Raw genomic sequence first — 12156 nt, 5'->3', positions numbered from 1 at the left:
TTGGAAGGCTTGATTTTTGCTCTGGGTTGTCTCCTTATGTGTGCAGAAGGGCTAGATCGAGTTGGAGGGGAGAAGTTTTGCAAAGGATATTTGGGAGATACAGGGGAGATGAGGAGTGACATCTCTTGCTGGGACAGCTGGATTGGGCTAGGAGGTTGTAAAAGTGGCAAAATTGCAGGAAATTTGGGTGTGGATAAAGAAATTGGGGCTGAGAATTTTTTGGAAGTGTCTGAAGAGCAATGGATAGTGTGATTCAGCCTACTGGGGAGAAGTGACTGGGTTGGGGGGAAGGCAAATGAATCAGGGAGGAGAGACTTGGCACTGCCTTGGCACAGGAGTTTGGGAGTTCTGGTCACTGTGAAGGATGGGCATTTGGAAGTGATAACAGGCTTTCAGCCTTGGAAAGAGCAGCAGGAAGGCAGAACAGGCAACTGGAGCTGGGAGAGGACTAGTCCTGCCTGGGAGGGTATTGATTTTCCCCAGCCAAGGTTTGAGCACAGGGGAACCTGGTGAGCTCTGACCAGCAGTTACAAAGTGCTGGCACTCAGACCTTCACCCGTGGAGCTGTAATTTAATCTCCTCATGTACATGTGCTGCTGTAGTGTCTCTACACAATCACGTGCTATCTTCTCTGGGAAACCTGCCCCATCCGACACGTGGGATGGATCTGTTCTGGGGAGAAATCAGTGCTGTGCACTGAGGTTTCTCCCTAGGAGCTCTCTATTTTCTATACCAGAAGTCAGCAGATGTACCTTTTGCACGTGGAAACCCAATCCTGGCATCTCTGACCTTTGGAGCTTTGTGTATTTGTAACGTATGTTTATGTGTGCAGTCCCTTTCCATCTCCGTGTTGAGATCAGGGACCTTTGCAAGGGTCCATTGCAAGGACCCTTCTGACCTTTTAAAGCGTCCAAGGTGTCTGTTTCCAGTGGCAAGTATGTTCTTCCTCATGTTTGTCCTGGCTGATCTGAAACAGCTGTTGGTGTGTGTCCCCCTGACCAACCCTGCAGAAGTTGATGGTCAGGTCAGCTCAGACACTGGCTTTGCCCTTTGAAAGCAGAGTCTCCTGCCAGATGTGTGCAAGTGAAGACCCATCTCCACTGTGTCCGGGACTTGCTGCATTTTGTTGTTTGGGAGAGGGAGGGGATGGAAGGAGTTGGTTTCCAGGGACTGCAGGAGATGAGGAACGGAGCACATCTGCCTGGCAAAGCTCTTTGCATTAGTGAGGATGTTTCCTTTCTCCATCTCTCTGTGTCCTAAATTTTAATAACACGATCATGCTATTTTTGATTCCCTTATTTGCGTGGAAAGGCTGTTGTTTTTTCTCTTCTCTTTCAGAATCCAATTTTCTCTTGACATTTCTGCCTAATGTAGCAAAACATGACCTTTGAGAAAGGACATTCCAGCAAGATTCACTCCCTCCTCTGCATCTCTGCCTCTCTCCCACATCTTGCTGTCTCTCATGCCATCCCCCTTTACGCTTCCTCCTTCTCCCTGGCTTGGGGGAGGGAGTTTACTGTCTTGCTTTTCAGTAGCAGCGAGCTGCTCCTTCCCCTCCTACTTTTCATCTGTCTTTGCAAAGTTTCCAGGTGCTCCGTGCTCCAGGGTGGATAAGAGAGGGAGTTTTGCAATATTATTTCCCTCCCTCTACCCTGCTTAGCTTCACTTGCTATTTTTGCCACTTTTCTAAACTTTATGGGAGGCTGGAAGCACTTTGTCTACAGCCATAGGGACAGTGGGATCTTAGTCATGTGAAACGAGGTACCTGTGGTTTGCTGTGGTTTTGGTGTGAATCAGAGGCAGAATGTAGTGATGCAGCACTATGCCCATGGTGGTGTTTGGGTTTATTCTTCTGCCAGGCTTGTGGGCAACCTTTGGGGTGATGTTTTGCTGTGTGAGCTGCAGTGGCTTCACCACCCTGAATTGCAGAGCGTTGGGATTTGTGGCATTGCTTGGTAGCAGGTGGGACAGGACCAGAGTTGTTTTTCCTGTGTTGGTTCCTGGACTATGCCCTCTTTGCTTTTACCCAATATGTGTCATCTCTTGCTGCAACCTGGTGACACACAAATCTCTCATCCCAAACCCTTGGGATTGCAGGAGCCATTCCAGGATTTACTCTCTTGTGATTAGCATGTTTCTGCAAATCCAGTGGGGATTGCAGGCTGAGCCCAGCACGGCTGGGCTGCCCACTGTCACCTCTGTGTCACCCTGTCCTCTACCTCCTCTCTGGCTAGCCAAGAGTTTAACAAGCCTCCAGGTGGTTCATATCTCTGTCCCTTCATTGCTCTTTCCAGCCTTGAGGTTTCAGGCTCTTACTGAGCTTCTCTCTCTGTCTGCAGCCTGGCCAGGCAGTTCAAGACAGGGAGGGAGCTGCAGGGGGCAGAGGTGCATTCAGCCGTGGATTTGAGGCAGCATCTCTTCCATTTTTCGGAGAGCAGCATAGATATGGGAGGATTTGGGTTTCTGCCAGAGTTTGTGATCCTCTGCTTTGCCCAATGGGCTGGTCCCTTGGCGGCTTTTGGGCTGCCCACTACAGAAAGCATTTAATTGCCCTCTTCTCTCACCGTTAGAAACGCAGGACCTTCCTCTTCCCACTCACTCTGCCCCAAACATGTTTCTTCCTCTTGTTTTTAATGCTCCGATTGCTTTTTACCCTCTGTCATCCTCTGGCTTTCAGCTGAAGAGGTGATGTCTGCTGGGTTGTGAAGCTCTCCCAGGTAGATGAGATTTATGTTTTTGCAAGTTTGGGCAGATGGAGAGAGGGATGGGGAGCTGTTATCTGCTGTAGCGGTGGTACCCCTGGGTGCAAACAACACAACAGCCGTACCGGGACACTTGGAGCACACAGCTACTGCAAATCAGATGATAACACCTTGGGTAATCATCATGCTGTCATTTGAACCTGGCTGCTACTATTTTTAACATGAGATTTGTACTTAATTTTTTTGTTCAAGTTATGGAGTTAGACTTGCTCTTTGTGCTTATGGTTGCTCGAGGTCCAGATTCAAGGGTAAGAATCAAACACATCTTGCTCTGTTTGGACTTTTTTCCTTAGCCTTGCAGCAGGGTAGAAACCATTTTCCCCCTTGGAAAAAAACAACCCAGTAAAATGAGAAAGTTCCATTTGTGTTCATCCTCATTAAAATCTCTCATTAGGAAACCTAAACTTGGGCCCTAAACTGCTTGACAGCCTCCTGTCGAGGAGGGCGATGAGCTCTGCACAAGTGGTAGGGCCACGTGCAGGAGGAATTACTAACCATGACGACTTCTTTTTTTTTTTTCCCCTCTCTTCTCGTTAATTTTCAGAGACCTCTCTGGGAACCGGCTCACAACTCTGTCGTGGCAACTCTTCCAGACCCTGCGACTCTTGGAACTGTAAGTCCCACCTGGAGGTACCTCCTGGGAGAAAAGAGGAGGCTTAGAGGAGGAACGGTTTCCAAATAGAGCTATTTCAAAGGCTGTGGATAATTACCTAAAACTCCAATGGGCAGCACCATCCTTGGGAGGGTTTCCTGGGTACAGAAGCACCAGAGCAGAACTGCTTCTCTTTTAACTTCTCAGCAGCTGGCTAATTAACGTCAGGATGATGAACAAGTCATGCTTGGGGTAGTAAATGGTTGACTAACTCTGGGAACACAGTAGAATTATTTACTAGGCCAGATTTTGAGTCACTCTTCTCAAAATACTTGCTCTTCATCTGTTGCAAGGTAAGGAGAACTGTTTTTCTTCAGCTGATGGATGTGCTTTAAGAGACACCCCTGCTTTTTTAGGTTAGTTGACTCCCTTGGTCTCTAGCAATCGAGGTACTTCCCAGCTTCTATGTGTGGCACCTGAGATAGTGTCTCCTGGGGCACCAGTGGCCTTCAGCCTGCTGAATTATTGATGGAGCATTCAGCTCTGGGCTTGAAGAATAAGTGGACACGAAATCAATGGAGCGTTGCCCTGATGACCCGTTTTGTTGAGTTTTAGAAATAGATGTTTGGTGGGTATAAAAAAAATATATATGTAGGATTTTTCCCAGAGGATCCTGGGAAGCTCCATTCATCCTCGCTGATGATCAATAGAGCTGTAAGCTAGAAGTGACTTATGAAAGAATAAAGACAGTCTTTCAAGTGGGGAGTAAGTGTGTTATCACTGGTGTTACTGCAGTGCATTTCATTTCTGTCAAATTGTTAAATGAAAAATACTAATAGTGATATTAGAAAATAGAGAAACGCCCTTCTGATGGGAAAATTTGCCTTGCAGAATTAAAATGCTGAATTTGGAATTTGTCTCCTTGCTGCTTTACAGCTCTAAATATTTTTCAAGCCTGGCTCAGGTTTCCAGTTTAATAGAATGAGTCGTTTGTAGTCTTAGACCTTTACTTATTGTCATTGTACCGTTTGGCAAAACTCAGATTGATGGTTGTTACCCAAAAGAGACCCAAGAGTAGAGGGGCAAAAGGGGCTGCAGTCCTGAGCTAGAGGCACTGGCAGGGCCTGGTGAGCCTGCAGATTAATGGCAACACTTCCAACAGGGCTTGTTTTCATGCAGCTTTCTTTCATTTGGTCATGTTTTGTTTCTTCAGGCATGTCCCAGGTCTGCCAGACCAAGTCAGGCTCAAAAGACCAATACCAAGCACAAGGGGAATTTGGATGCTGCTGTTTGGGCATCAAAGCGTGCTTGTCTGTCTCGACCTGATGAGTATATCTGTGTTGTCCTGCTGGGGTGATGGTGAAGCTGGTGTACTTGGGGTGGCTTTGGTTGGTGTCAGCAGAGTCACCTAGGGCCAATGCTTTGCAGCCTGGCAAATGGGAAGGAGCTGAATTACTTGGCTTCAGTTGGAGCTTTGGCCAGAATGGTTTTATTGGAGATAATAAGCCTTGATTGATGAAAGAAGCAATGCAGATAGAAATGTGTGAGATTGCAGAGCTGGTTGGTGGGAAGAGGTGATGGACTGGGAAAGCAACACTGGTGTGAGCTGTGATGTCCCATGGGAAGGCCTGGCACTTCAGCCAGACCTCTCCTGCCACCATGCTGCAAAGGGGTCTTGGCAAACTACCCCTTGGCATCAGCCCCAGTGATCAACTTAGACCTACAAATGCATGTGCCTGTAGGATCTGCCTTGCTGTTGGCTGGGCTGGAGTAAGAGCATGGCCAAGTTTATTTCTTCTGAAGAGCTGCTTTGTCACTGGTGCTTTCTGACAAATGTTCCACTCTGGGCTCCTTGTCACTAAGGACCCTCCACCCACGTGAATACAAATAGAATGGTCGATACTAGAATGATGTGATGATGCTGTTCCCCAAAGTGTGATGGGAGAGTGATACTTTAGCTGATACCCACAGGTATTGGTGTTAATGGAGCAGGGAGATGTCCTCCCTGGGAGCATGAACCTGCCCTTCTGGACTGTGAATTTGTTTGAGAGAAGACAGCATGAAAGTGTAGCCTGAGCTATGGGCTCTGCATAATCATTCACATAAAGTCACTGGGAGCTGAGGTCAAGGCACGTGTTATCTATGTGTGGTCATGGTCCTGAGTGCTAGAAGGATGCAACCTGTTGATGAGGAAAAGCAAATCCCCAAGATGAGGAGAAATTAGTAATGGATGGGCAGAAGTGAGAAATATTGCATTTTTTTTTTTTTAGAAATGCAGAGGATGAGTGAGTAGAAGACAGTTTTTTGGCACACTGAGCTCTGAGGAGGCTTCCAGAATCTGGGAAGGAGACAGAATACATGGCCCACATAAAGTGAGTGTGAAGCACTGGTGAAAGCTAGAAAGGGAGTTGCAGACTGACATCAGCCAAGGACTTGAAGTTGAGCCAATACTCTCTGGAAAGGAAGAAAGTAGTGAGCAGCAGAGGCAGCAAGCCTGAGGAAGTGAGCAGCAGCACTTGTGCATGACTGTGGAGGGGCCAGAAGATCCCAGGGATATGGAGATGATAAGAGTCTGCTCTTCTTGAGATGCTTAGGTGTACAGGGAAGGTTGGTGCAACAAGAGGGTTCAGGCTTGCAGTGCTTCACCAGAGACACCTTCTATTGAGTACCAGTGCCTCAGTGCTGCCAGGCAACTGTGAATTGAGACAGGATAGTGATCAAAGGCAAAATGGTGACTTGCAACAAGGCAGCTCAGAGCAACAGAGCACATGGGAAGGGAAACAATGGGAGGATTGTCTCCAGGAGAGGAACCTACAACTGGTGCAACATGAGGGTTACCAGGGAACAGGATGCCTGACAAAGCCACTCATGGTGAACATGGTGGAGGAAAGAGCAGAAGACTAATGGGAAGATCGTGACATGCGCTGAGAGCGGGCAGGTGGATGGGAACTTGGGGTTGAAACAGCTGCCTGGCTGCGTTCAAGGCACTGTGAGCTTGGGAAGATGGTATTGCTTTAAAGCAATTTATTCAACAGAATTAAGCTTTTTCCCTGCTGACTCACTGAAGAAAGGATGGCAAAAATGAGGCACACTTCCAAAGAATATTATCTCTTTCTCCTCCTGGCCAGAAGCAAAGCTTGGAATGATTTCCAGTAACTCCAATCCTAATTCCCACAGCACAGACTGACCTTGACCAGCAAGGCTCAGGCTCATGTCTGCACAAGTCTGAGGCTGAGTGTACACAGGGAAGAATCTGACACATACAACAGCTCATAAACATCGGACTTAGAGCTTTTCATATCCAGAAGTCACAGCTGGTTTCCTCTGTCATGTCCTTGGCTTCCTTTGTCATGTCCTCAGAGAGCTTAGGGCTGACATTTCAAGAAATTCCTTCCCGGAAAGACCTAAGACTCTGGATCCAATTACGTCTTTGGTCATATAAAACCTTGTAGTCCTGAACATCTCCCTGCTGTGCCCAGCCCATCAGCATTTCTAATGCCAACAGTCCTTGCCACCTTGCCCTGCAGTAGATTACTACAACGGTATTGCAAGAGGCTTTGGTAGGGATGGGGTACAGCAACGTATCTGTTAACCTTATGAGTCCAACTTAACGTTGTCTGTGCCTCTAGCTTAAAAACTTGTTGCCACCAAAGGTCACACTAACAGAGCTGTAGCTAGAGAGTGGGTACTTGCCTGCTCCGTGTATTAGCAAATCGAGCTGTCAGATACCTTGCTTCACTCCCTGAGTTCTTCCTCTTCTATCCCAACCCTTTCTGGCAGGCGTTTGGAAATAACAGTTCTGGTTGGACCGCCAAGAGAAGCTTTGGTTCTGGGAAATAAATAGAAATGAAAAAAAACCCCTCCCAAACTCTAGATTTTGTTCTCCATTTGCTGAGCTCTCTCTGCTTCTCAAGCTTAGGGAAGCAGTCTCAGTCCCGAGGTAGGAGAGTGTTTTAATTGCAAGCGTGTGAAACCTTGGCAGCAGTTTTACGTGAATCAAAACAGACAGGAAAAGTGTGGCAAGGATCTCCGCTGCCCTCTGAGAGGCTGTAGCTGCAGACAGCTTTGGTTTAGCTGATGAGTGGGGAGGCGTGGGACAGTGTGTGTCTCATTTAGCTGCCTAGCCTGAAAAAAACCCTGCACTGTGTGTGAAGTCTTGTCTGGCCTAATACATGTTGGTGGCATCCCTCTGCTGTACTAGTCCATCCTGGTGTAGGCTGTTCAGGTGGTTTTGGGCGGCAGTGGGTACAGCAGGGAGCAAAGCTGGGCTCAGCCAGATGCCTAATGAATCATAGAATAATTTCAGTTGGAAAAGACCTTCAAGATCATCAGGTCCGACTACTCACCTCATACTGCCAAGCCCACCACTAACACATGTCCCTCAGCACCTCACCTATGTGTCTTTTAAATATCCTCGGGGATGGGGACTGCACCACCTCCCTGGGCATCCTGTGCCAGTGTCTAACAATCCTCTTGGTTAAAAAGTTCTTCCTTAATCTCCAATCTAAACCTCCCCTGGTGCAACTCGAGGCCATTTCCTCTTGTCCTATCACTAGTTATTTGGGAGAAAAGACCGACCTCCATCTGACTACAACCTCCTTTCAAGTAGTTGTAAACTACTTCTCCAGACTAAAGCCCAATTCCCTCAAGCAGGTCTACACTCCCACCCAGCTTGGTGCCATCTGCAAATTTACTAAGGGTGCACCTGGTCCCCTTACCCAGATCATTGATAAATAGGTTAAATAAAACAAGTCCCTATATTGAGCCCAGGGGAACAGTTGCAGTATTGCAGTCTCTGAAGACTTGATATGATGCTCACCTGGCTCAAACGCTTGTCCCCTGAAATGACAGTGCAGGACATGTCCCAGTTTTTCCTCTGTCCCACACACATGCCTGCTTTGTGAAGAGGTTATGCCTGCGGCACACCCTGCTGAAAGCTTCTGCTTTGCTTGGGGCTGGTGAGCTCTGGCTCATGTGCAGGTTCGGCCCCTTTTTGGGTCAAGTCCTTGGTGCAGAGAACAGATCTGCTTGTGCAGAGAGAACCCAGCTTGCTTGCAGCTGCAATACTTGGTGTTTCTCAGAGGTGTTTTGGTTTTCAACACGGCCTTCAGAAAGTGTGGGAGTGCACACAGCTCCCAAGTGTCTGTAACCAAGTGATTTGGCAACATTTCCAGGCAAAGGCTATGTGTGAAAAATGCCCTTTGGTTTTAGTTGTCCTCTCCAGGAGTGAGCTGTGCCAGGTGTACCTCATGAGGAGGAGCCCCTTAATTCTCACCAGGGTGCTGCTGCAGCTATTAAGCACATGACAGAAATGAAGACCTCTTTTCTACTTGGCCGTGCCCTTCAGTACCAGGTTTTGCCCTTCCCTTTGTGCTGGGAGATGTCTCTGCAGCACACGGTGATGTCTTCTGTCCTGACAGTAGGTTTTGGCCAAAAGGTTACTTGTGGTCTCTGAGGTGCTTCTCCTCCTTTGAGAGAAGGGAAGATGCATTTACCTCAGCAAGCAGAGGATCATAGGTAGTGGAGATGCGTTACAGCAGTTGTGGGATGAAGAGTTGGAAGGAGCTGCAGCTTCTAGTGATCCCTGTGAGGGATGGGGCCTGAGGAGGGAAATGGAGGCCTAGGTTTTTGGGCAGGTGCAGCACAAGTGTGGAAATCACTATGCAGCTCTCCAGAGAGCTGCCTGACATGTCGGGGCAGGCACAAAGCAAGGAAGCCAGGGTGCTTCCTGCATGGCAAGAGTGTTTTGCTGTGTGGAAAAATGAGTGCATACATCTGTACCCCTTCTACCCCCAGTGCTGTGGCAGCTGCTGGTGCCACTCAGCACATCCAGCTGGTGATGGGAGTTAATTTGTGCAAAAGCCCCTGTGGGGGTCTCGATTAGAGTGACTTACATCACTGATGTTGGGGTGGGTCATGGGTAAGTTCTGCCCTGAAGCTTTCTGCTCCTGTATTATTCATGGGCCTTCATGAATTAGTAATGGCATGGGAAGGCTGTCTCTGTTACTTACAGAGCTGCCCTTAAGTGCTAGGACAGCAGCTCTCCCCAGCAGCCTCGTTTCACGAGGATATTTGATGTGGAGCAGAATTTCTCCCCCATTGCCTCTGAGCTCCCCTGGCTCCCTACTGGGTCCCAGGGTACAGCCGTGACTATCTGATCTGCTGTTAGCCTAGTCCAGGGCTTTTACCCATGTCCTATGCCCTGTCCTCCTGGTAGCAGTGACCTTGGGAGAATCCAGAGAACATGGACTTGTGGCCATGCTGAGGAGGATGCAAAGCCTGTGTGAGGCACTGGCAGTACCTGTCTCAGAATGCAGAAAGTGCCTTGTCATTTGTATCACACCAAATCACCGTGTTAATCTGCTGTGCTCTGTTAAATTTAGTGCTTTGGTCCTTGAATAGCTTGTCTGAGCCATGTACCTGTGTTGAAAAGCTTTATGTGCTCTTGACAAGAAAGGAATGAACTAATGAAAAGCCAGAGTGAAGTTTAACTGGGAGTTTGTTCTAAAAAAATAGAGGTCAGGTGGCATCTTGTTCTCTGAGAAGATTTGAAGTGGCATCATTAGGGTTCAGGTTTAACACCTATGGGTGCTGCCAGAAAATCCTTTCAATTCCTCCTCCTTTTGCAGTGCTGTGTTGATGAAACAGCCCTTGCACATGTTTGGAAGGTTGTTTCCAAATCCTGTTAGTCGGTGGAATTAATTTTGTAAAAGCAAGCATGAATTTTGCAGTAGCACGTGGAACAGACCAGAAAAACAGCTTCTCCTCTATGACAGAGGCTTCTAGGTATTGTGTGAAGCAATCGTGTGACCTTTGGAGCTGCCTTTCTGCCTTGGGGTGACTGAACACAACTTTTGCAGTGCTAGCTACTCTGCTCCTCGCTTTCTTTTGCCTCATAGTCATGTGGGGAGATGCTTTGTTTGTTCAGTTTGTTTTACTCAAGTTGTTGTTGCAGTCCATGTTGGTTTTGCCCTGTCTGAGCACTGGGCTTTCCTCCCTGCTGGGACTTACCCTTTTTGCATCTCCATAGAGAACTGCAGGGCTTTAAAAATGTAAATGAAATGGTTAACAGGTTGGAAAATCAATTATAATAAACATTCCTGGTATATAAACTATGTGTAAGTGTGTTTTAAATGGAGTACATTAAAGGTAGTGCTTTTTTTCCATTTATCCTGGCCAGGTCAGCAGGGTCTCAGTGCAACACTGTTTCATTTGATTAAAATACACGATACCCTGCCATTAGCTCATGTCCTGGGTCACCAGGAGGTTGTGTTTCTACAAAGGACTCAAGAGAAGAGCTGCCAGCTTCACTGGAGGTGTGCTTTAACCAACAGGGTCTTGGACCCCCAGTATTTTAGGGTAGTGGGGTGCTGCATGCTCCTTTGCTGAAATTAATGTTTTGGATGTCTGGATGGCTGTGGGACTGAGCTGCAGATGTACAGATCTTGTTATGAAAGATGTTGTACATATCCATGTGCTGTCCTGGGTGATGTAAAACCTTGTGTGCATGCATGAAGGAGACTGGGTGAATGCTTGGATGTGTCGCCTCTGTCTTTCTGGTGGCAAAAGAGACAGGAATAATGAGTGCCAGCAGAGCCCAAGCAAATAACATGGAGGAAGTTCTCCTTTAGCTCTAAAGAACCTCCTGCACCTGCATGGTGGCTGCCCTCCTCGGGGAGCCCAGAGCCAGGCAATGTCTCTGCTCATCCTTCCCCACCCCACCATCCTTTCACATACTCTCTCTTCCCGTAGGAGACTAGAGAGGAACCTTTTTAACTGCAGCTGTGACATCCGCTGGATCCAGCTCTGGCAGGAGAAGGGCGAGGCAAACCTGCAGTACCAGAAACTCAACTGCATGAATATGGATGCAGCCATCATCCCTTTGCAGGAGATGAACATCACCCAGTGTGGTAAGGACTCCCGGGGCTGGGCATGAGGGAGGCCAGGAGGGTACTGGGAAGGGGCCCTGTCTCATCCAGCACCGCTTGAGGTTTGCTTGAGGAGCCTGGAGTAGCAGAATCCTGTCATGCAGCCACGAACAGCACAGTTGAAGCCTATTGGGGTAATTTGAGGGTTACAAACAAAAAAACTACCTCTGGGTAAATGTGAGGCTGCCGCTTCTGTAGGTGTGTGATGGGTTATCTGGGGCATTTCCTTCACTGTAATGCCTGGTACTTGACAAAGTGTCTGACATGAGTTTGTGATGAAAGGGATGTTTCATCTTGCTCTTCCTCTGTCTAGCAAATCCTAGAAACAGTCTGTTGTTAAAACACACTGCCACCATACCTTTAGTAATTGCTTTGAGGAAATACATGACTGTTAATTTTGGTTTATTTTTTTCCAGTTGAAAGCCCATATCTGTAGGGAAGTGGCAGGGCTGACTTCGTATCTCTTTCTGTTTCTTGCTGATGTTTAAAAAGAGTCTAGTGGTCCCAGGAGCAACACGAGGCACGTTCAATAGTTATCCCTTTTTCCTTCACCTTGTTCCCACATCAGCTGTCTGTTTGGTGTTGGGTTTTGCTCTTCTATTGCCATTACTGGAAAGCATCCATTGCAGAGTAAGGGGAAGGAGATGCACCTTCAGCTGAACAATCAAACTGTCTATATGCAAGCAGCTGTAAAATGGACAGGAAAAAGGAGAAGAACTAGAGGTTTCCTTTTTCTGATGATTGTCCTCTGTTCCAGGAGCTTGGGTTTGTTTCTTGTAGCAGTAGCAGACGAACAGCCATGCACATTTGGATTTGCATGACTCTTTTTTTTCTTTTTTTTCTTGCTTTTCAAGTTCATGATGTCTCTTTATTA

The 12156-nt window shown here is 47.5% G+C and overlaps 1 protein-coding gene across 5 annotated transcripts in view; it reads left to right on the top strand.

The window, feature by feature from the left end:
* NTRK3 (neurotrophic receptor tyrosine kinase 3) overlaps positions 1–12156 on the top strand; it is a 210300-nt gene that overhangs the window by 50229 nt on the left and 147915 nt on the right. For all 5 annotated transcript variants that reach the window (XM_061999314.1, XM_061999312.1, XM_061999313.1 and 2 more), the window contains exons 4-5: positions 3307–3375; positions 11107–11264. In XM_061999314.1, coding sequence (XP_061855298.1) covers positions 3307–3375; positions 11107–11264 — 227 coding nt within the window. The remainder of the gene's footprint in view (positions 1–3306; positions 3376–11106; positions 11265–12156) is intronic.

The sequence above is a fragment of the Colius striatus genome, chromosome 7, assembly GCF_028858725.1.
Source record: "Colius striatus isolate bColStr4 chromosome 7, bColStr4.1.hap1, whole genome shotgun sequence".
Lineage (NCBI taxonomy): Eukaryota > Metazoa > Chordata > Aves > Coliiformes > Coliidae > Colius > Colius striatus.
This window is presented reverse-complemented; position numbering and strand designations above follow the sequence as displayed.